The sequence below is a fragment of the Colias croceus genome, chromosome 4 (genome assembly GCF_905220415.1).
Source record: "Colias croceus chromosome 4, ilColCroc2.1".
In the NCBI taxonomy this organism is placed as follows: Eukaryota; Metazoa; Arthropoda; class Insecta; order Lepidoptera; family Pieridae; genus Colias; species Colias croceus.
This window is the reverse complement of record NC_059540.1, coordinates 9,210,557-9,236,510: the sequence shown is the minus strand read 5'-3', so window position 1 is coordinate 9,236,510 and position 25,954 is coordinate 9,210,557. Positions and strand designations below refer to the sequence as shown.

Sequence of the window (25,954 nt, the reverse complement as noted above, 5' to 3'; positions counted from 1 at the left end):
CACATTACATATCACAACATCAATCGTTAAAGATAATCTTAAGGCGTATTCATAAACGGCCACACGCGAGATCGCGTGCGCTTGCGGCGCGGGCGCATTACGTGAGGCAAGAGGAAGTGATACCAAGTTGAATGTAAAGGAATGCTATTATCTTGTGAAATACGGTCTGATGAGACGAACGTCTTTGGTTGATTGGTATTGGAAATCATGATTATACCAAATTTTTTAAGATTATGACTACTAACTATTTGCACTATTTGATTTGATTATTACTGATATACTTAAAAAGTTATGATAACATTTGTTTATTTTCCTTATAGCATACTTTGTAAATCGTAATTATTAAGCAAAAAACACGAGCACATCTAATTTGCTTGCATCTTATGTGTTAATCCAAGTTACCCTCTATACGTGTGCTAAATTTAATTTTAATCGGTTCAGTAGTATTTGCGTGAAAGAGTAACAAATACACACACATCCTCACAAACTTTCGCATTTATAATATTAGTAGGATGGGATACAGTTACAAATGTAATTTGTAAAATGGCAGGTGACATCCTGAGGGCGTTATCGTACCCTACAACCGAATGAACTCTTATACTATGCAGGCTGTAATTACCAAACAAAGTAGGCTCTACAAAATCGATTCTGTACGCAACCATTGGTCCTTACAACATGACAACCTACACTTATCGTGTAACTATTTACACGTAAGAGGTAATAATATAATCATCGAATTTAACAGCGTATGATTAGACAGCGTTCTATACATGTATTATTCAAGCGAGTTATTAAAATACTTTCCTGTTATCATTACGTTTCCAGTTACATAATACGGTAATTGTTACAATCCGGACGCATCAATGTTGCGCCACGCCCTGCGAGAACTCATTAACTATATCGATATTGAAATCGGAATTGAATTGAAAGTTACCAATGATAAAGAAAACAAAACGAACGAAATGCTTCAGATGATATCGAACGTTCTTTTCATTTTTTTTAGAAATTCAATGTACTCTTTCTATACTTTTTTGAAATAACGCAGTAGGATAAGTATATACCAGGCTTAAGTAAACTAACTTCGAGCCTGCAATTGCTAACGAAAGGGCATGTGCATAACATTACTTCCAACTGTTTCCTTGTTTTATAAGAATTGCATACCTAAATGTTATAAAGCTTATATAAGTATTAATAGGTAACGATTAATAATATTACAGAAACTTTTTATATAAATACCGACTATTAAAAATGGATGCAACCGTATTAGTAACGCATCATTAATAGTTAATCCGCTACAGTTAGCTGTGGCCAAAATATGAATCAAATATAATTATAATGATAATTTATAATCTGTGTATCATTATCAAATATAAATATCATTATCAGACAAAGTTATAATAATAATATTATGTTGGGGCTTTTGCAAAGTAAAAATATTGCTTAGCTTATATTATAATACGTAGACACTAGGCAAACTGGACAAATAATAGTAATGAGCTTATAATAAATAATGACATAACTACAACAATTAATAAATATAATAATTTCGTATTGAAAAATTAACTATATCTTTTTCTCAACTATTAAACCAGTGGCAACAAAATAATAACTATATTATTCACAGTGAGTGAACGCGGTATTTATAAATGTCAAATATCGACCCTTTCTGACCCCTGACTGAGTTATAAAGCCAGATTGACATAGAAATTTCTAGATTAGATACATTGATCGTGAATACGAGATTACATCAATACTCATTTATCATTATCAATTATGCATCTTAAAAATATACCATAGTATTAAAGTCACTGAAGACATTTATTATCTTAGAGACTAGAATTTTATATATGTTTCATACAACGTAATAACCGTCATATAATTTATTTAAATTACTTGTAAAGTGCTTAAAGCTTGCTAATTATGAGTTCATGCTTCACACAGATAGTTTCGCTGTACCTTTATATTTTGTAATACCCATGTTATATTTTGAAATAATCAAAAACGTTTAATATATATAGAGGCCAAGATTTTGGGTTTATTTTCCTATTGAAGCGTTTAACGTCTTTTTTTCTAATCTTAAAAATTAGACTGTTATTTTCAGGAGTATTGCTAGGAGATAGCGATTTAATTAGGTGTAACGCAAACAACTGCTATGTTCGAAAAAATATTACTATTTACTTATCATGAACTAACATACTATAATAATTATTCTGCTTACTACTGTACTGTTTTGTGCTATTCCAAATTAAAAGCCTATTAAATTAAATTTCTTATAGATTTGTTCATTAGTATTTCTGTTACTCAATGTCAAACATGTACCTCTATCTCTCTCTGTCCTCAATGAATATTGATTTTTCTAGCATATAAAGTACTGTCCACTTCGATTAACACATGTAGATCATAACTTATCACCCCACATATAATTGGCATCAATCAATTACAAAATCTGGGGGCACGGTAGTGCCCCCGCCAAGACGAGACAAGCGAACAACCGAAGCGCACGGGCACTACCTACCTTTTCTCGAAGCGCTTCGACGTTTTTTTGAACCCTCATAACTTGGGTTTGGATTATGCTAGATCAACAAAATTTTCGGGATATATTGTCAATAGCAAACTTATTGAATATATTAAGTTTTAATTACATTAGCTTTTATACTTCAGATTTTATTTATATCTAAAAAACGCTAATTTCGTCACTGACTCACTGATGATCATCAAAATTCTTAAGGTATTTCCTAATGTCCTAGAAAGCTGAAATTTTGTATGTAAGCTAGTATTAGCACACAAACAACAAAAAAATTATAAAACTTGTAACTTTCATCCCCCAACCCCTTAAACTAGGGGATGGGAATTTGTATGAGACCTGTAATTTCAAATTAAATTTTGATGACGCTAGAGGTCTAATCTAATAATCTCCTTGTTAAAAAAAATTAAAAATTTAATCGACATATAAAATTTTGTTACAAACAACTTACAAAAAGAAATGAAATCCCACCAAAAACATTTTCATGTAAAATGTTGCCAAGACGAGCCCATATGACTCGCACTGTCAAAAACTTATCAGATCTCATGTAGAGCCAAGCTTCTAACACTACACGCCCTAACTCTACAAGGCCTAACTTCACAAACTCTACACCTTAGTCAAAATATGTGGCTTGGCCGTTCGTTACTACAAGAACTATTGTATAACACAAAAGTAATGAACAGTGAATTAATTTTTCACCTAACGCCGATGTGAATGTAGCGAAATGGCCAAGCCACATATTTTGACTACGGTGTAGAGTTTGTGAAGTTAGGCCTTGTAGAGTTAGGGCGTGTAGTGTTAGAAGCTTGGCTCTACATGAGATCTGATAAGTTTTTGACAGTGCGAGTCATATGGGCTCGTCTTGGCAACATTTTACATGAAAATGTTTTTGGTGGGATAACACTAACATACCCTTAATTGACCGCGGTACTGCGTTAATCATTCTATAATTAATAGTATAGTCGACATGGCCTTTGTTCCCAACTGTTCACGCAACACAAGTGCTTAACCTTACCAAAATTAGGAGCACGACACACCGGGCCGTGTCTATTGGAAACTGTTTCCATTATAACAAGTCGTGTTATTGGAAATTACTTTAAATATTGTATTGAAGAAAAGATGTCATTACAGATTTTGAAACAGTTGAATGCGCTTTCTAGCCAATGACAATAGTACTGAAATAATAATAAAAGACACTATTTTTCTTGTTGCTAAAAAGTTAAGGTGATTCGAACATCGGTTTGAATTAGAAAGAATTTTGAGATTAGATTTTATTAGTTCAATATTTTTTAATTTATCGTAATTTATTACATTCTGTGTAAACTTTTTTCTGGTAGGTAACACCTATACTCTGTTGCGAACGGCGCACTTCCTTACCATTACCATAAAAAAATCATTAAAATTTTGTAGCTATGCTGTTTACATTGTTGCAGTCAGTTAAATAAAAAGTATGGTGGAATTGTATAATGGAAACATTCAAATCAGATTCGAACACAACTATCAGCGCCGTGAGATCAAAATATAGTGAGCTATTTACCTTGAAAATATAATAACTACCCGCAGAATGCGGTGGACATGCCACGTCCATAATAGTAACCTTTGTAGGCTCTAAATCGTATAGAAAGACCTACTATTGCATTTCATGACGTTAATTACTCTTTACTTCCAAACTCACAGCTCAATCAAGCGGAGTTAATAAAATTTATATATTTAGCCTTCGGCTACACACTGCTAGCTACAGATAACATTATTACGATACTCATATTGAATTACAACATGAAAGTTCATATGGAATTCCATTTTCAAAATTACGTCCTGCATTCTTCTCCGATTGGTAAAATGGGTTTTCCAGAATGGTCTTCCGTGCCTTAAGACGTAAAAACGGAAATACCATTATATATTTAGGAATACCATTATAGGATTTTACTTTACGAAAATAAAAAAAATAAGTAGGTATATTGATGATAGTCAAGAAACTTTTACGTCTACTCGAAGTCGTATGCAATAAATAAAGGAATTTTGTTACGCGAGAACCGTACAGTTTTTACGCCTATTTGTTTGTTCTTAGCCGCTAATCCATTAGTCATGTTTTATATAAATCTTGCAGTTTGGAATGTTAATTCTAACAAGATATACTAATAACAAACTGGATAATGGCAGAGCCTGTTTATTTATTTGTAATGGCAATTATAGATAAAATGATCATTACTTTCTTTGGCATATTTACGTGGCTTTGTGCGTTAAAGACGATACAAGAAGTGGAGATTAACATAAAAAAATACAAACAAACAATCTGCGACTATGAATTTAAAAAACTTCGTTGTTTTTATTACTTACAATAAAATATTTTATAAAATTGTGCTTAAAACGTTAACGAGCGCCTTTAAAGCTATTTCGCAAATGACGGTGGTTTCGACAAAAAAATACGGTCCACTCGACTGTCGGTATATTTTCTTAATGTTTTAATCGTTGTCCTGGTGAAAGGTATCGCTTAAAACTCATATGAGTTAACATAGAACCTCCGCAAGGTCCGATGACGTGAAGGTGGTGTTGTTTCACCAATTATTACGCTATGAACTCGGCTACGCCAATTCGACGTGATCGCTTTTTATGGAGCGCTTACGCAGTGTTTGATTAGAGCAATCCAATCTTTTTTTCTCCGAATTTATGGCACATAAAATGATGTCGAGTTTACAAAGAGTTGACAAATCAACAGCAAACTTACAACAAACTGGAATGTTCAAAGAGTTGACGCTAATCGTTGCCTAGACCTTTAAAAGCTACTTTTTTTAATATCTGACTTATAATTTTGTCTAGCTGTCTGCAAATTACTATTTACAACTACCCACCAAAATTACATCGTTAAAATGAAAATATAACATACTTGTAAAAGAAATGATTAGTGCAAGATAGAAAGTTACCATACTTTAATAATTCAGTTTTGAATATGATATTGTTTGAACACAATGCCCCTAAAACTTTTCACATTCTGGTTTTACAAAGTTCATTACCACAAAAAAATCATAACAATGTAAATTAATTGTTATCTTTTAATCAAATGAACCTTTTGTTCTTTGTTTTAGATAGTACAATGACATGATTTACACGCGTAATGGAGAGTTTACATTGAGTTAGTAACTTACTTGCCACGTATTTTAAAATTTGATAAGTCTTTAATAATTATATAATTTGGTATAAACATTGTAGTAGCTGATGGTATGTTTATGTATGTATGTTTCAGCTTTTTTAGGTTAATATAATATTACTATACTGGTAGTTTTGTAAAAGAAATTCATATCGGCTTTTCATGCACAGTAGAACTGATGATTTTTTTCCCCCGATGATTTTAGTAGACTAGATAGATTTGCCGTTTTTATCTTACGTTTTTAAATACTGAATATCCCTTAAATCATCATATATCCAATCATATATCCATAAAATCTAAATCATCATAATATTTACAGTAATCTATATAATTTTAAATCATAAATGTTTGGATAAACGTAATATTAGTACTAATATTTAGTTACTTGCTCCGTGTAAACTGTTCATAAATGTAAACATGTTAAAATTATATTTCAGAGAAAAACAACATAAAACGGAATGGTTTTTACACATTATGTATTGTTGGATGAAATATAAGTACGTACCTATATCAATTAAAATTAGCACTGAAGATGTATTTGAAGGTTAAATTTTTTATAATTCACTTGATATCTTATTAATTATATTATAATTACTTAAAACGTGGGTGCGGTAGTTTGTATTTGCTCATTTTGGTCAATAATTACGAAAACGATAAATTTTATAGTCAAGTAATTAAGAAAAAGAAGAGGCGGTCTAGTTGTTTTATATTCGCCGCCCCATTAATTGTGTTAATTGCTTTAAAAATGTTCTTAGTATTGACCAACAAAATTAATCTATTTGTTTAGGTACTTAGATAAAATGCACACTAAACGAAGTAAAAAATACATATGAAAATGAATAGAATATAACAAATTTTAAATTGCACACCTAAATAAGTTAACAGGATGACGCTTAAGGCCGTGTACGCGGTCCGTGCGCTGTTTGGCTCAAATATGTGATTTTCCAAACCAGATTGTCCATCAACCACTTATCTTACAAACATATGAATTACTAATAATTTTAGGAAATTTTATTGTCTATATAGTTAGTTAAGAGTTTATTTCAATTAATACAGTATTTGTGAATACCATCAAGATAACTGAGCCGATGATTACTTGATTTCACTTTTAGTGTCAATTTCGAAGCTAAAAATATCTGAAATTGCTGACAGATCTAACACACATTTTTTTTTAACTAACTGCTAAAATCCTTATTAAAATAGTTAGTTAAAAGATTTTTTTATTTTGGACTCCTAACTTACGAAATTAAAATCCGAACAATGTGAATTTTTTTAGAAATTATAGTCGACAAAATGATTATTTTCACCAAGATATTTGACTTAGTTGAATATAATTTGTACATATTGCAATAAAAGAACGTCTTACTTATAAGATAAAATTTAAAAAATCAACTAAGGTACCTCTATTATTTTTCTACAATTTTTTTTAAAGTACTATAAAACACTGCGCGCGACCCGAATAAAATCAGTCGGCAGCGAGCCTTTCCAGAGAGAGGACATGTTGCTCGGCGCTCTCCTGTGGACCTATGCTGTTCATAGTAAAAGGATAGCGCAAGCCGCGATCTATCGTAATAGATCGCGGAGATTTTGACTTGCGTTAAATTGAATAAGCCCTCTTAATGCATGATATGTCATTACAGCAAGAAAAGTTTCGTAACGAAGTCGTAGGTAGGTATCCTGTCCAAAATCTCTCTCACGCGGGTTTAAAAATAAAAATCAAAACCGGACCACATTCACTCTCGTCGTAACGTGTGTATCCCAAAATAATTATGTAACCATAAATTATACCTTAATTCGGTGTACTTTGAATGACATAAAGTGGTTCATTTCGCTACGTAATATTGCAATACGTTTTAACTAGTTGGTTTATTCAATATTGCCTAATTTATCGACGTTTAATATAGTAAAGAGCACACAATCATAGTGTAATAAATTTGTTTCTCAAATATATCATTTACTTATAGAGAGGTCAAAATAGGTACGTTCGTTACTACGAAAGTACGAAATAAAAAGACAACATTTATAGGGTTATATGTTTTATCGGCACACATTATAAACGCGAAGTAAACCCGTTCCACATATCACCTCAAGTCGTGGAAACTTTAGACAATTACCAACCACTTTTGCATATTAAATTTGCGTTTACGCGAAATAATCACGTGTTTAATTCAAACTCATTTAACTAATGTGGAACGCTGATAAAGGATTGCCAGATACTATCATTACGGACACCATAATGACTCTAAAATGCTTAGCAATTTTCCTGTGATTACGACTAATGTTGATGCCAAGCTTTCCCATTAGAAAACGTCATCGCATATTTATTGCTTCGAACTTCACACATTCATGGTTCTAAGCCGACGTGGTGCAATATTGCATCTAAAGTAAAAAGCGATGACTGAACAAAAATTTAAAACTTTTCACGAAACATTCCGTCAATGTGCATTCGCTTTAGCCTTTGCTCTCATTTATCCAAACATCAGCAATTACCGAAAGAGAGCTATTTTATTTTACTCTGTTGTCGGTGTAAATTCACTCATGCTTTACTGGTTTTTCCTGTACTTATATAAATGCACAGTAACACAAGATTTGGTGAACCTCACGAGAAACATATCAATTGGAATACTTACCTCTTTATTCTTTTTTAAATATTTCTACGTCAATAGTAAGATAGAAATATTCGCCCAACTCTTACAAAAAATTACGGATGACTTACTGAAAGGTAACGAATTAGAAGAAGATTATCAAGAGATATACGAACAATATATAAAAATAGGTAAGCTTGGACAGTTTTGTTGGATTGTTATACCTCTACTATTGAGTACCCAGTTTCCGATGTACGCCAGCGTTGCAACGATCTATGAGAGCCTCAAGAGTGACGTTGGTAAGCGATACATGGTGCACGAATTGGAAATTAAAAATCTAGAAGATAAACAATTTGAAACACCATTATTTGAATTTGTGTTCGGGTACAATATAGTCCAATGTATAACATTATGTCCAAACTTTGTCGGGTTTGATGGATCCTTTTGCATAGCCACGACACACCTTTGTATGAAATTAAAATTGGTCAGTCACAAGATGTATCGTGCTTTTAAAGATTCTAAAGACAGAGATGAGCTCAAAATACGCGTCAAAGAAGCTATAAAGGATCACCAAGAAGCCCTCGATTTTTATAATGATTTGCAAGAATTTTATGGTGGTTGGCTATTTATGGTATTTTTAGTTACGTCGCTTTTAATTGCAATGAATCTGTATCAATTATACTTAAGCGATCACATTGACGTAAAATACACTATATTTGCTATCAGCGCAGCGACCCATATGTTCACGCCTTGTTACTTTGCGAGTAACTTGATAAAGGTAAGGACTGGTTTAAAATCATCATCTCTATGCCTGCTTTTAAAATTTTGAAATCTTACACCATATTTAATTTGCCATAAAACTACTTTTATTTTAGAAAAAAATAAATTTATGCTAGTGACCGGCCGAATAAATTAGTAGGAATCTTCCTGCTTTCAAAATAGCCAAAACATAATTTTATTCAAATTAAACTATTATGAAAGTAACTGTTGTCGCGTGGCCGATATAAACCTTATGATAAGATAGAGGCTCTCGCGTAAGCTTGTACATACTATTCAAATTTTTCGGAAAATTGCACTTGATACTGCGGCAATTGATTTCTATGTAACTAACTCCATAGTAACAAATCGGGCAGACCAGCATCCCATGGTGAGATGATAGATAGCTTCGAAATACCATGTAAGTGTGTACATGGAATTTAATTCTCTCTGGGCGTCAATCTTCTCAGTCACTTTTTATATTTCATTTATAGAAATTTGTTTTTCTTATAAATACGTACTTCTAGACCGCATTTTTGTTTGCTAGACGGAGCGATAATCAAAGACCCGCCTTTCACAGAACAAAAAAATACATTGAATTTAGTTCTTTAGCAAAGAATTCTTAACTCTTGCTAAATAAATAATTTAGAAACTTTTCGGTTTAGACGCTCTGCAGCGTTCAAATTACAACGCTTATTAACCATCATAACTACTAAATTATGTTTTTAAATGTTTTATACGACGGTATACAATAAGATTATTATCGTAATATGTATTTTAGAATTTTTCTATTAACAAAAACTCAAAAAGATGAATTATTGAGCTCTACATGATCAGAAATCATGAAGATGGCAAGGTATCTTCAAAAATTATATGACACGGTCCCCTATGTAATATTCCGAACGTTGATTTATACCTAGGTATTTATTTATTACAGGCTAGTGAAGACCTAAGCTTGGATATTTACGCTGTAGAGTGGGAGCATTGGGCAGACCCACAGATTACGAATCTTCTCATATTTATGATTGCGAAATCCCAACAGATCCTCCTTTTGCACGGTAAAGGGATGGTCTACTTCAACATGAATCTATTTATATCTGTTATGCAAACGTCTTATTCAGTATTTACTCTAATTACAAGCTAAGTTGTGAGTTTACACTTTATAGTAATAAATAATGATAAGAAATTATACTAGTATTTGATCATTGTTTGTGAAGTCTTATTGTAATAGTCTAATGTTATTGCATAATAAATTAGAAATGCTCTTTTTCACTTTCGATAATTCTATATTATCTGTTTAAACTTTAACGAATTATACACCAACATTTGCACACGGTACCTACGTTAATTGTTTCTTCAATAACAAATAAATGGAATTTTACTGTGGATGGTATTAATTTCCGCTATAACGATCCTTTAATTTTCCGTAGTAAGTACCTAAAAAAGTGAAAAATACAATAAAAATATATTTTCCTAAGCTATCGTAAACAATTTCTTTTGCATTTTAATTCAACTGTGACTAATCGTCAATTAGTGTAACATAACGAATAGAACACATTATGCATACAGTACTTATTAGTTATTACTTGTTAGTCGGAAGGAAAATATAATGATTTATTGAACTTGAAAAAGTTTAATGATACATGTAATAAATTCTTAAAAGATTACCTTTCTAGTCTTAGTAATTTATAAAAGATTTAGGAAAGAGAATCAGGAACAAAAAGTAATAAAAATATTTAGAGATTTCTGTGTTCTGTAAATATCAACCATAGCGTTAAATATAAAGGTCGATAGTCATTTAAGTAAATCCCCCTGTCATCAGGCAAAGAAAAAGTATTTTCTGTTATGTTCTTTTTATTCAGTTTTATCTTCATGGCTCATAATTATCAATTATTTAATCTCTACAGTAAAATTATTGTTCATTTGAGGCACATAGGGGATATTTCCCTAAATCGAAGCGAAATACATAATATGAGCATTTTTGGGTGTTTTTTATTTGTATTTTTAAGTTATGTTATAACCTATTTTATTTAGTTACGTCTTCCTTAACACAGGATTTTCCTAGCTAGGAAGACAGAGCCACACCGTAATTGTACTGTATTAATTTTTGTAAGTACTCAATAAAGATATTTTTTTTTATTTTATAGCATTAAAACAATCTTTCGATTAAATTTATGAAGCTATTAATTAGCCTCATGACAACAAAAGTATTATGACTACAGGAGAGAGCGTACAAAATGCAAGAAAATTATAAAGCTTACATTGTCTGCTAAGAAATTAATTCTATATGTTATTTCCTAAACACCTTCTATTTATAAAAATAGGTGTATGCAATATTATGTGTAACCTTTTAATGAGGTGAGATCATTTCTCTGTATATTTTAGCATATATCGTATAAAAAAATAAATTTCAATAAATTACACAAATACAATTATATAATTTGTATATATTCAGTTCGTTTTCTATATGACGCAGTTATCTTAAAATAATATAAAAAGTAGAGCTTGAAAAAAGTGAAATCGGTATTATAGTCTCTAGGTCTACCTAGCGTTAACAGTTTGTTTAATATTCAAGTAGCTGCATAGAGCGTAACTAAATATACGCTTCGATAAAGTCTGCTTATTAACTATATATGTTTCTCCTTTAAAAACCTACTTTCAGTGTTAACTTAATTAACAAACGATATCTTTTTCAATTTAAGACATAATTATAAACATTAAAATAACTTCGAAACTGATGTTTATAAAGCGAATCCCTATGTCCCTTTGTGACGTATGGGGCAGATGCATGCATCTGTTTCACTGTTCATTTTTGAACGAACTTTTTTTTTATAATTAAATTTTTATTTAAGTAGTCAGTTGTAATTTTTATTGTTGTCTTTATCAGAACATAAAGACATGCTCCTGAAATACTTACCTACTAGTTATGAAACGAATACCAACTTATGTAGAAACTATTGCCAATTAACTATTTATTTATTTATTTGTAATACGTAAACGATCAAACATTTAGATCGAAAATTGTATAACAATTAAGTAATATCATGATTATAAAATTAATTTTTACTATGGAAAGTGGAAACATAATATAGCTTAGATATACATACACGGTCCAAACTATGTTATTATTTTATATTATTTGGTATGTAAAAAGTATACAAAAAAGACGAAAACGAAAAATCACGTTTTCATCTCAATTAACGCTATTGCCTTTTTCAGTCTAACGGTTGGATTTCATACAGAAAAGTACGTAATAAATAGTTTTATTATTTTGATTCTTACAAAATCAAATCTTTAAAAATATAAATCAGCCTTTCCATTGTTCGTAATCTACGTATTGATTTAACTTTAATCGGCATACAACTCTTTCCATAAAAGTGTAGATCAATTAACACTTAACGCATCTTTATACGACTTCCAGGGGCCTTAGACAAACGTACGTAACGCCATGGAATAGAAACTGCTAACGCTAATTATTGACATAAGCTCATGACATTTTGGTAATGGTTCGATCACACTACCAACGACGCAGACGACCACGACCAAAGTTCCAATCTTGCCGAAATTTGTTCAAAATCAATATTAAAATCTCCCGTCATTCTGGTACTCAGGAATAAAAAAATTCGAGGTCAATTAATAAAAAGAAATAGGGTTTTTTGCGTTTTTCGCCGAGACGGTAAGTTTATCATACAATCACCTGAACCAAAATTGTATATAATATAATTATCTATAAAAAAGGTTAAATACATTTTTTTCTAGGAGCCACCGTTTCTATGAAAAACCTGTTTGTTTATCCATTGATCTCAAAATTTTTTTTTCCAAACACCAATACGACAGGAAATTCTTAAATTTCATTTTTAATTGTGTTTTGCACAATTTTATTTAATTGCGACTGGATGAAAATTTTGTTCGTGGTCGTCGTTGTCGTTGGTAGGGTGACCGAATCCTTATGCAAAACATCATACGCTTATGTCAATTTCTATCGATAGCGTATTCTATTCCTTGGCGTTTTGCCGTTTGGCTAAGGCCCCAGTACTTACATAACAGCCAAGATTATTTCCGTCTCGTTAACGCCATTCCGCGACTTTTTTTACGCTCTTTAATAGTTATAATAATATTTTAAATATAAAAATTCAATAAGAATCCGTGTTCTTACGTAAAGTTACTTTCGTGAAATAGTAGCACAGGTTTCCTTTTAACATTTAAAATTTTGTGAATATTATTAAACTAGAATATAATATATAATATATATAAACTTGAATATTATTTGCATATTTGTTAGATATAATGTCTACCTTATTTATCTAGTATAAAATAAACATATTAATAGCATAGATAATATATATATATATATATATATATGTATATATATATATCTATAGGTACAAGGTAAAATTTAAAAAATTGCAGGTGTTTTTAATTTCATCCTCTTATTTCATTTCCTTTCGTCCATTCCTAAAAAGACTTATGGAGTATGGCCATACGATAGAACCAGAAAAATTGATATGGACGATACTGGAAAATTTAACTTTCACATTTGTGAGTTTCTCTTAACTTTTTTACTCCATACTTATTTCAGATTGTCTTCATAATAATTGAAATTAAGGAGATATATTTTATTAGATATGAATGTGGTGCAAACGTACGACGTGATGGCTTTTTATTAAATTTCGGTTAAGGCAAATGAAAAGTCTATAACGGTAGACCGAATGTCTATAGATATATTTAAACGACACTTTTTGAAATTAATATTTTCCAAGTAGTTACTTATGTCTACTTATATTTTCATATTATTATTTATTGGAAACTTTGTGTTGAAATTAAGGTAAACAATAAATTATTAATAGTGTTTAAATATTTAACTAACAACCGGTGTGACTCCACCCACAGGAAAAAGAAATACCAAGCCTCTTACAAAAAGATCCGTAGTTTCACAAATACACCGAACTCACGAATAACTTATAAAAAATAATTAATGCATTTAGTTTAGAACTTAAAAAAATGTTACGAAATTATTGCAGTAACAAAATACATTGAAAAGAAAACTGAAAGGTACATTTTTGCCTTGTATCGTGCTACAATTATTTCGTTACATTCCTATCTCATGGTGAACGATGACCTTAAAAATTAAGAGATTTAATTCATGAGAACGTAGATAAGTAGTCGTGACGTAAGCAGGGCACAACGGTACACTCCAGCGCATATAGCTATCGCTCCGACGATAGCAAAAGTGTCTGCCGACCCTGGCGCTGCGTTCCCCCGCTGCAGCCAGCGAGTGGGGGGAGTACCACTACCAGCTCCCTTCACCTTCGATCGCGGCGCAGCCGACGCACAGCCAATGACCGCCCGCCCCGAGCCGGCGAAAGGTTTTATATACAAGTGGAATTCGCACTGCCAAATTGCTACAAGTCAAAATATAGGGTAGTCGGGCGGTTCACTTGACAGCCGTGTGCCTGCCTGCCGTGCATCGGCATAGTAAATTTTGTTTCGTGTGTTCGCGCGTGTCCCACGCGATACCGGATTAAAGGGCTGTTAACGTGTTGCAAATGCGCGGTACCATAGTGCCTACATAGTATTATCAAAGAAGGCAAACGAACATTGTGAAAATGGGGTGCAGTGCCAGATACTGTTTATTGACTCTATCCTTGTGCCTAGTGACGGAACAAGCGTTCGGTGTGAGAGTGATGCCCAAAAGGAAAAAAGGTAAGTTTCACCTGATGTCTCCCAAAACCGTTCCCACAATACAAATTGCACAAGAATAAAATTAGCACTGAAAGATTCATAATTAATCCTTGTTCACAAGTTCGTTGTTAACGTTCACTTTACCGAATAACATGAAATTTAGAAACTCATTTCGTAATATATCATGCTCATAATAACAACAACGTTTCGATTCTAACATAATTATTCACTATCAACATGACCTTAGATTCGTTAGAATAAATACAATCTAACGATAAAAATTGATTTCTTATTCCTATGCACAATGCACATACATAGGTATAATTATTTCATACTTGGGAACAAGATATATTTACTAAAAAAAATATTGTCACACACATATTAACACATGAACAAATAAAACCATTAATAATTTATTCACCATTAGATATAAATTAAAATTTTAAGTAGGAAATATGATACCTACCTCAACTATTCGAAACGAGGCGACGTATCGATGTCAATATTACATGCATAACCACCGATAAAGTATTGAAATTAACGAACCATTATTTAACGCATGGACGCTAATTCTTTTCGTCGCTTTTTGATATTATATATCATATTTTGTAAATTCATGATGTACCTGTAAAAAAAAATAAAGAGTCCACGGAAAAATCTAGGTAGGTACATAATGTGAAAAATTGTAATTAGAAAAAAAATGACGTCAAAAGCGCGGCAAACTAAGAGCAATTAACCTCTAGAGTTCTTATATTAAGACAGAACAAAATACATATTTTCTAATCTACTTACTCTTAGTCAATAACAGCATAAGCCAGATTGAGATAGCGATAGAGTATCTGCACTGTCTTCAAACGTAGCGCGCCGGCAGTCAGTTTGTTTTCCAACCAGCTGGTGGGCTCAGTGCGTCAAGTGTTTTTAACGAAATATTTAGAAAATATAAAGTGTACAGTGTTTCTTTTTATTTGTCAGTGTGCTAAAATAACTATTGTATGTTTAGCAACCGGCTATCACTAGTCGAATGGGAGTTTTGGATAAAAACAATGTAAAAATATCTTTCCATCGGTAAGTGATTTTCAGCAAATTGATAAATATTTATGTTTTAAACCTATTTGAAGGTTTTATCAAGCGCTTTTTTGTAATTTTATGTTGTAACTGTAACATTTACCCACTTTATGGGGTTGTGGAATATAAAATAATGAAATAATTTTTAAAAAACGTCACAATAATATCACGTTTGGCATTTTGTTTACCACCGTAGTGTTGTAACACATCTAGCGTATATTATCGATTTATGACAAAAAATCTATTTCATATTAACGTTGATTTATTTATTTTGTTTCATAAATCAGATTTATATGTAGTTGTTGTTGCAAATAATAGATGTAAATTTTTTACCGCAGGAAAATAAAACATACCACGTGGTTGTTTTATTTGCACTATGTGTTTTAGTTTTCGTTTGTTGTTTATTAATTTCTCTTTCAGATTATTAATAAATTCATTTTGTTTTAGATTTCAGGGCTAAATAAAAAATGGGTATAAAACGTGAGACATGAGTTGATTGGACGCCGCCACAATTTGCAATATTGTGTTCACTGCATTTCGAGCCTACTTGTTATCAAGATGGATACTCTAGAAGAATTGTGCAATCTTACGCTTATGTTTTTTTTTGTTCCTGTAGATAATAAATACATTTGATTAAAGAGAGTGAATTTTTATTTTGAAATTTTTTACACATAAGTTACCTACTTTAAATGTGTAACTATGTGAAAATTAAATGGTTGATTAAATGACAGTTCTCATATATGAGAAACTACTATTGAAATACATACTTAATATACATGCGTTTTCAAAGAAAAACCCGCATAGTTCCCATTCCTGTTGGATTTACGGGATCAAAAGAAATTTTTCCAAATTTCATTGTAATCGGTTTAGTAGTATTCGCGTGAAAGAGTAACAAACATCCATCCTCACAAACTTTCGATTTATTAGTAGGATGTTAGGAAAATGTTTTCATTAAGACTGTCCTTTTATTAACTTGTTAAAATGCTGCATGATTCCTTCATGCTGACTGTGCCTTTCTCCTCACTCCTTTAACTTTATCATCATTTCCTTCTTTATTTTAAATTACATTTCAAGTTTTAAAATTTCTTTTATAATGTACTAACTTTCCGCCCGCGTTTTTAAAGAAAATCCTGCACAGTTCCCGTTCACGTGGGATTTCCGGGATAAAACCTAACCTATGTGTGTATGTACAAAATTTCATTGTAATCGGTTCCGCAGTAAAAGAGTAATATCCCTTCTCACATAATTTCGCATTTATTATATACGTAGGATTAAACAAATAATGTATTCAACTGAAATTAATTATAAGTTTTGTTTTTTTATTATTTATTATTTCACGAAACCGTAAATGCAAAATACATTCACGATTTTATCGATTGAAGCACATCCCATCACTATCACCTTCTATCTATCTAAATACGTACCTATAGTAAAAATGGTGCCATGACTATGTTGAAACGTAGCTTGTTGTCTATAGCTGTCTCATTCTTTCATACGACGTTTTCTTTAGATAGAGAGAAACAAATATATGTAAATTGTATACGCTCGATACAAGTACTCTATAGGTTAATTGCTCTTAGGCGGCAAATGTAGGGCTTTTTGACAGGTTATGTTCTTATGTCAACAGATAAAAAAATATTTGTTATCTATGTTTACATAATATTATAAATAATATAGCTTATTAATAATAATTATAAATCTAAATCTAAATATGTAGATAATATTTATTTATTTTATAAATATTATTTCATTTGACCTAAAAAATATGAAATAAAAAAGCGCACTGAAAAAGTTGCTCTATATTACGGTATAGGCGTCATTCAAAAACCGAGATGTATCTCATATTAAAAACCTAATTTGAAGATTTCACACCGATTGAGAGTGTAATTTAAACATACATTTTATTCATATATAAACCGTTATAAAATAAAACGATTGAAATCATAACGGTACACGCTGACCGAATCTCGAGTGTTTACAATTTACATGCCATGTAAAAAGTGGCTCGGTAACTCAGAAAATAAAAAAAAATATAATTATTTCCGGTTTTTTGCACGTCAAAAACGAGAATCTCATATGTTTTATTTATATCCTTATAATTTAATCAGTTCTATTCAGTAGTTGCTTACCGTTATAGATTTATAGCATATAATGTACACATGAAGATTGTTAATCAACTTGATTTATTTAATGATAAATTGAATTTGCTATAGGTCGGAAATCTGAAATAAAACGTTCATCCAAGTGTTTATAACTTAAAGTAGGTATACAATGAAACGCTTGCCATTGTCAAGAAAAATCTTATATGCTAAAACTCAAATAGATGTATTAATGGGTAAGTAATAAGTATGTATCTCTAAATTATTATTGGAACATATTTACGATATTCCCATTTTTTATCAATATTTATTTTATAGTAAGATTAACAACGCATGGAATTAATGTTCCATCTTTAATATTATTTAATCCTTGAAACAAATGAAATCGTTGTTTAAAAAAGTTTAAAAATTAAATAACACGCTATCTTTCTAGGCGGGCCGATATGCAACGCTGATTGATATGACGATTTAATTGCATCCAATTACTTTAAGATTAATTATATATAGCACAAAAACGTTGCATACACGAGACAATAACTCCGATAATAGCCGATAATACGATTTTAATCATACCAGAAACAAAATTTCATTCCTAATTTGAATTACAATTGCTTAGATTTTTTATCATTTAAACTTTTTCTAACGGTTATAATAATTACCGTAAAATAAAATACGTAAAGAATTCAAAAATAATTTTCTAAAATGCCCGTACAAATATGTATGCACTCTAAACAATTTGATGTGAACGGACGGTGTGTATGACGATTTCCTTATAACTAATTAACAAGTGTAAGTACAGGGTAATATGGTGGAATGTGGTAATTCCAGTAACTTACCTCGGACGCATGTTACGGATTGCTATTCCAATTTCTCCTGAGACAAACGCATCTTTGCATCAATATCGTCCGCAGTGATTGGAAAATTATTCCAAGAAATAACTATTTCACTATGAAACGTGGAAACAAGATGTGTCGTGAAGTATGTGAGATGCAATAATAACAATGTAACTATACGACACAAACACTATGTACAGGAATAATAATTTTGGGGGATGGGATGGGTTTACAAAACCGTCCTATATTATTTACATTATAAGCAACCATGACTGAGGCCTATGTCCAGCAGTGGACAAATGTAGGCTGATGTTGATGATGATGATGATGATGATAAGCAACCGAATAAATTAGTTTATTCAATTCATATTAAGTATATTTTTTAGAATCTAACCTGCCAATCTAGAGAGCATGCAATTAAAAACAAATGAAATAAACGACTAATCAAATGAGTAAAATAAAATATTGTTGTATATTATATAAATTTCGTAAGAAATTAAATAGTAATAAAATAATTTACCCGTTTCTCTATTATGCAAATGAAAATAAATTATATAAATTTTATATTGCGTTATACGGTTCCTTGTCACGAGTAACAAATTCTTTAAAGATAACAAAATGTACATAAATTTAAACCACACTCATAATGAAACACACTTTCTCAAAATTAATAAGGTGCCGACAGATCATTAACATAACCTTACGTTTTACGTGATAACAACAGTTTGAACATTAGAAACTAGTTTACTGCCCGCGGTTTCGTCCGCTATGTCTAAAATCTAATCTTATGTCTTTAAATAAAACCATCAAAATCTGCTCTATGTAAAGACATAAGCATACAAACACACAGACAGCGCAAAAAAATGAGGACATTTAGACCAAACGAACATGGAGCTAGGTAGAGCATTCTTTCGTGATCTTTCAGTGTAAACGGAAACTCGTATTCAGTGTTGTTTAGTATTAGGAAATTACATATAATCTTTTGGAACGCACTAAAAACAACGAGAGAATGCTCTACGCCTGTTTACATTAAAATAATTTGATTTACATTAGTATAATTCGAATTAAAATAATTTAACCCCCCTAAGGTTAGAATGAGCATTCGCTTGTTTGATTTAAATGCACCGTAATACTTGTATACGTAGTATATTATTATTAGTCTGTGGTAATACTATGACGATCAAGTGAGTTTCTCCAAAGCCCAGTTTACCGACAACTTACAAGAATATGGATATTGCAAGATGAGAGTTATGTAGACGCATCCTGGCTTCAACAATCAATTAGTGGCAGAACAAGTTTATGCTATCCATAAGCACTATGCCAATTTGCTAACGAGTGTAATCCAGTTGAGAGCAATAGTTCATAGATTTTCATCTTAATTTTACGCGAGTGTTATAAAATAAAGAGCAATAATTAATTTTCCATTACATAAATCTCTACCGAGCTATTTTTATCACACGATTTGATGACTATAAAATTTGCATAAGAAAGCATTAAGCATTGATATTAAAAGAAAAGATGAATCAGACAGATTTTAAAATTATTACGTAATACATATATTGAAATTTGAAAGAAATCAATATTCATTTTAAGACAATTTACATACATTTTTGATTTAATACGATGCTTTTATGCAGAGATCTTATCTTAAATTGAGCACAGATGATAGATATCACTATGCCTATTTATAGATACATATATTTATCTAAGATATTAGCATTTTTATTTTTTCTTTATAGTTTTATTATTAATCTTCGTAGGCCTGTGATTTCTAATTTATTCGGAGTCGTATTTCGTATTAACCATTATTTGCGTATGCAAGCAATCTGTTACTATTGAACTACATTATGTTATGTGTTTCCGTTTTATACTATGTGCTCTTTCGCAACGAAAAAATTTATAAAACTCTATTATCTACTAAAATAGTCCATGCCTTGCAACTCGCTAATTAACATTCTTTATTTTTATTGCGATTTCCCAACTGAACACATTTTTAATTATCATCATCATGATTTTAATAAAATATAAAAAAAATATTTATTTTAAACATTATGTATTATTTATTATCGTCCATGAATTTCAATGCACCAATTAACAATCTTGTTTGATATCGCGATATCCAAAATTTTTAACAATTAGATATTTTTAATGATAGTTCAAATTTACAATGTGTTAATTGACTGCGTAACATTAAACTATAAAACCACGTGCTAAAATATATACAAAATAAGCATTTAAAATATTACGAAATACCAAAGTGAGAGTTGGCCTTCAGAATACCTTTAATGATCGGTTTTAGTTTTCCTACTTAATAAAGTAATCATGCATCAATCCAAAGCATATTTTTTAACTTTTTTTATACGGCCAGTATCATGTAATTTATTCAATAATAACCATAAACATACAGATAATATAATTTAGAAATAATAGTGGCTTTTAAAAAACTATTCTATTTTTTTACATAGATCAAAGGACAGGCAAAGGTTCGAATTTATACAGCATTATCTTGGTTGCGGTCTATTATAGAGACGAATAAATTTGTAAAGATGCTAAGATAGAATTGTAAGGGCTATACACTTTCTCTTGTGATATACCTAGGAATGGAATATCGAATTAACATACAACAAAATACCGCTCATTATAAATAGGAACTCTCTAATATGGACAAAAAGTTCTCGAATTCTTATCACGCTTGCACTTTGTCGCTTCACGCACATCACATGCATTATTCATTTATAATAAGTGTTAACTATACGCTTCTTGAAATTGGAATTATTTCATGTTTCTCATACTTTTAATTTACTTAATTTAATCGTAGGTACTTTATTTACAGTAAGTTCGTTATAAGTTATGACACTGTTTTATCACAATTAGGCCGGCAATTGTTTCGAATTAGTAAGTGACAAATTTATCATTACGTTATCAAAGTAACACCCTTTAATTACAGTAATTGACATATAAAGTACTTATCAAATTTAATATATGCATAACACACGATAAAATTGAATTCTAAATATATATGTCAGTTGCGGTATCTACCATACTTTAATTAAGCCTTCTGTCAGAATTCTTCGGATTACATTAAAGAATGTGGGTCAATCTTGTTAGCACTGAATCGATCTATCAATTCAAATCAATACAAATACAGTGACATGTATTAATATTCAAATATACGTCACTGGACGATGTAATCTGAGTTAGAATATAATATTTTAATTGACATAACATTGCTGCGGGTTATTTGGAAAATGATTATATCCTTGATATATATCAGACGTACATGGTTTTGAATTTATGCGTAAGAAAGAAAAATAATATGCGATGCTCATTTGATAAGATCACAGCAATAGGGCGCGGCTTATAAACCTTTAAATAGATTAAACCACGTTCCTTGAGGTTTCTTTTGAAGAAATATGCAAAGAAAAAAGTTTGATGCAGTGATAGACGAATCATTTTAGAAGAACGAGTTAAATTTGCCGCTTTTTATGTCCTATAAACGAACTATCTAATTCTATATATATAATCTATCTATGCTACAGAAATAGTTTGTTTAAAATGGACATATGTTCTTGATTAACTAACGAGAGGTTTGAGAATTTTATGATAATCTTAAAATTAGCACCGCGGATAGACTGCATAGTGGGCGCTTTTTCTAATCGTAAGTCAAAGTACAATTTATTTTAAATAGATTGAAATGGTTATTAGTTAAGTTAATGTAAATTAGCTATTAATTTTATAACTTCCGCCTTTTAAAAGACCTTTTAGCAGCATAGCTAAAGAAAAGTATACTTAATTGATTACATCACGTGATGACATTTCGTGTATACAACTAAAAAGAAAACCGTAGTTTAATTTCACTTTCGTAGAAGATATTCTAATCGCATCGCATATTTTCTCCGAATTTCACGATTCCGATAGGTTTACTCTCTATTTATAAATCTTGCATTTAAAGCAGACTATTTTTAACGGCTCATTTACATTCACATTCCGTTCGTCATATAGAGAGCAGATATTTGAATTAATTGAATAATTCACACTTGATTTTTTTATTACCTTATGTAGACATAATATAAATAATTTTGTCACGCATAAATTTTGTCTGAATCGTGAATTAAATGATTAGTATAAATTGCACAAAAATATATTTAATTATAACAGAATAAAATTAACAATATACTGTATATTATATATGATTATAAATAGTAAAGCTAGACCTTTACTGGTCGACCTTATGTATAATTCTGTAGGCATTCATAAAATACATATAGTATCATTATTAGATACACTTCGAGATTCGCTTTGCCTAATTACTAGGTAATCTAATATTATATGCTATTGGCTTAATATGGTTGTTAAGTCGTATTATAATATCAATTTAATGATCCATGCAAATACAAATAAAGACTTGGAAAATAATAGGTGTCGTAATAAATGAAGAAATCAAAATTTATTTCACACGATAATATCTAATTTTTCGAACGAAAATTATTGATTCCCTAATAAATTCGTCAATAAAATTTTAAGAAATAATTTAAACTTCATTAAGTCCCCCTTTTGTCCAAAAGCTATATGATAAAAACCTTATTTCATAATATTTATGGTTCAGTTTTCTTTATTTTCAAATACAGTACAATACAATACAATTCATAAGACACACAATTAACGGAAACGTATTGAAGTCAGGAATTGAATTCTTAGGAAATATAATACTACAATGCCAAAGCAATTTAGGTATTAAAAATGTTTTATATGAGACATTTTATTGCATACGCTCAGGAAGTATTTGCCTTAGGAATTTCGCAAAAAAATATACTTTTGTGATTGTAATCACTAATCTAGATTCTAGATGATTATCTAGCAGCATAACTAGTTAAATTACAATATTATAATAATTTGCATTGACTAAAGAAATTGTGTATGTCCTTGTGTTAAAAAATATATACATTTACATTATACATTAGTTATACATTTACATTATACAATATACATTTAGTTTATCAATATAACAAACTTTCAACTCTGCAATCGCACACATGTATGCAACCAAAACAGCAAGAGGTCAGTGTTAACAAGGTCTTTATTACAATATATTATGTATTTAGCACTACATTTCTTTGATAACATCATTTACCTCGTGTTAATCAGTCTTTTTTTAGATAATATGTTGAATAGTTTAAAATAGTTTTTTACACAGTGCATTTTGTAAGTTCTAGACCGAGCGGATATCCTTTACCGTTAAGAATTTCGATCGCATTATTGAAGAGTAAACATGTTTAAAACGAGGATACAGCCTTCAATGCTATTTTTATAATAAAAAGAAAAAATCGCAGATTTTAAATACAACGCGCGGCGGTAATATAAAAAATTATTTAAATATTATGTCATCAGCATTCAATCACCATTTATTTTTTTCCCTTAGAACAATACCTAACAGGCTATGTCATTTATAAGATCTTTTCTATGTCTCCTTATTTTTCAGAATCAGAATGGAGTGAGCTAAGTTTTATTCCCAAACGATACATAAAACGTTCAATTGATTTAGTTCACTTAAAGTTAGGTCCAATATAAAAAAATATATAATTAGCAAGGCGACCAACATTTCTCGGTCAATATTTAGCATGCAGAACCTAATGATAACTGTGATATATATATAGTACAAACAGTAAAGTAAACATAGGATATCTTACAAAACTCAACCAACCATACTTGATCTCAATACAGCTGTCATCGCTACTTATTCATTACCAAATTAAGTAGGCTAATCAGTACGTACTAAGATCTTAATTATAGCCGACCAAAACGTTTGCCTTTCCTTGCAAATTGAGTCATTAAATAAATTATAGTTTCGCACGTAATTTCTAAGTGGTTTATTCGATATTACTTAAATAGCAGTGGACTTTAATCTCAAATTCTTATACAGATAAGTATAGGTTATTTCACGAATGTGCATGCTTATAAGGATGTTCGGATGAACGATTTCGTATAAGTTAACACATACTGCCATATTGTGATATGAGTGCATGAGTGATTTCCTCTCCACGAGTGAATTTACTTTATCGAACTAATACGTTAATGACAACAAACTGTTAATTTTCATTCTTCATTAATTATTTCTCTTCAATGAATCTATGATACGTTTTTTTTACGCTGCAATGGGGGAGCGCTTGGCCACGATCTCGCCTGATGGTAAGCTGAGATGTGGCCTAAGATGGAGCGCGCTTCCCTAGAATGTACCTGTTCACTCTCCTCTTGAATACCCCCATATGTATTTATAATACACCTATTATATCAAACTAATTTATGGCTACAATCTATAAAATAATTGGTGCTATCTCGAAATTTGGCAACAAGTTAGCTTATTTAAAGTCTAAAGAAGCTTGTTTTAAATATGTGAATCCTATCAACTGATACATAAAATCTAAAATTCTTGCATTAAATAATGTTTCTACCAAGTTTATTATAGTCAAATTATCTTGCGCTCTACGAGGTTTGACATATTTATTTTACCGCCACCATAAATCTGGTGATTAGCACGCTTAACCAGCATTTATTAAAAGAAGAAAACGAATGATGCTCGTAAATCATAGAACCGGTTTCAAATTAAGTTTACAATTTATTAGATGACGTTCATCAGCAGTTGGTATCGTGAATTAATATCACTATGGCTGTCTGGCATCCGTCGCAGCATGTTGTCAATGTTACCAGTTTACTTGCGATGTATAATTTAAAACTTTCTCTAAAGACGACCGCTCAAACTGTAGCAGTTACGATGACCAGATTTCCCTTTTCATGGTCATATTCAGCGCTCAACACTTATTAATAATAGTACCGTATCGCTTATATAAGAGCTATAACGCTTCTATGTGGAGAAACTTTATTTTACGATATAAAATAAAACTTATAAAACGAAATTTTTAGTTTATTTATTTAAATTAACTACGAATAAAGCTTAAAAACTTAAAGCTATATGTAAAGCTAGGTGACAAATATACTTTATTTATTTTAATTTTAACTCTGTCATTTAATCTGTCAAGGACATGTACTAAATAAAATATTTTTTTAATTAAAAAGTATCAGCAGAAAATAAAGAAAATGATCGAAATCTAGGTGCCTATTGGTTATTTATTTTAAAATAATTGTTCACCTGAAATTATTCAATGAATTATTTCGATAAATAGTTCATTACACTTCTTAAATTGTCTATTTAGAAATCTATTTAGTATGTGCAAAGAGATACGACAATTTTCTCTTTTTTATCACTTTAT

At 30.6% G+C, this 25,954-nt stretch overlaps 2 protein-coding genes across 3 annotated transcripts in view; both read left to right on the top strand.

The window, feature by feature from the left end:
* Positions 1-8,063: 8,063 nt before the first annotated feature.
* On the top strand, positions 8,064-14,436 carry LOC123690940. Its single transcript, XM_045635102.1, has 4 exons — positions 8,064-9,032; positions 9,948-10,109; positions 11,045-11,048; positions 14,218-14,436. The coding sequence occupies exons 1-4, from the start codon at positions 8,064-8,066 to the stop codon at positions 14,433-14,435; spliced, it is 1,353 nt and encodes a 450-aa protein (XP_045491058.1). The 3' UTR covers position 14,436.
* The window catches only part of LOC123690939 (laccase-2), a 60,364-nt gene continuing 48,845 nt past the window's right edge, over positions 14,436-25,954 (top strand). Inside the window, exon 1 of one of the 2 annotated variants that reach the window (XM_045635101.1) lies at positions 14,436-14,713. In XM_045635101.1, the coding sequence (XP_045491057.1) occupies positions 14,617-14,713 (97 nt within the window). In that variant the 5' untranslated portion in view covers positions 14,436-14,616. The remainder of the gene's footprint in view (positions 14,714-25,954) is intronic. The other variant, XM_045635099.1, reaches the window with a different exon arrangement.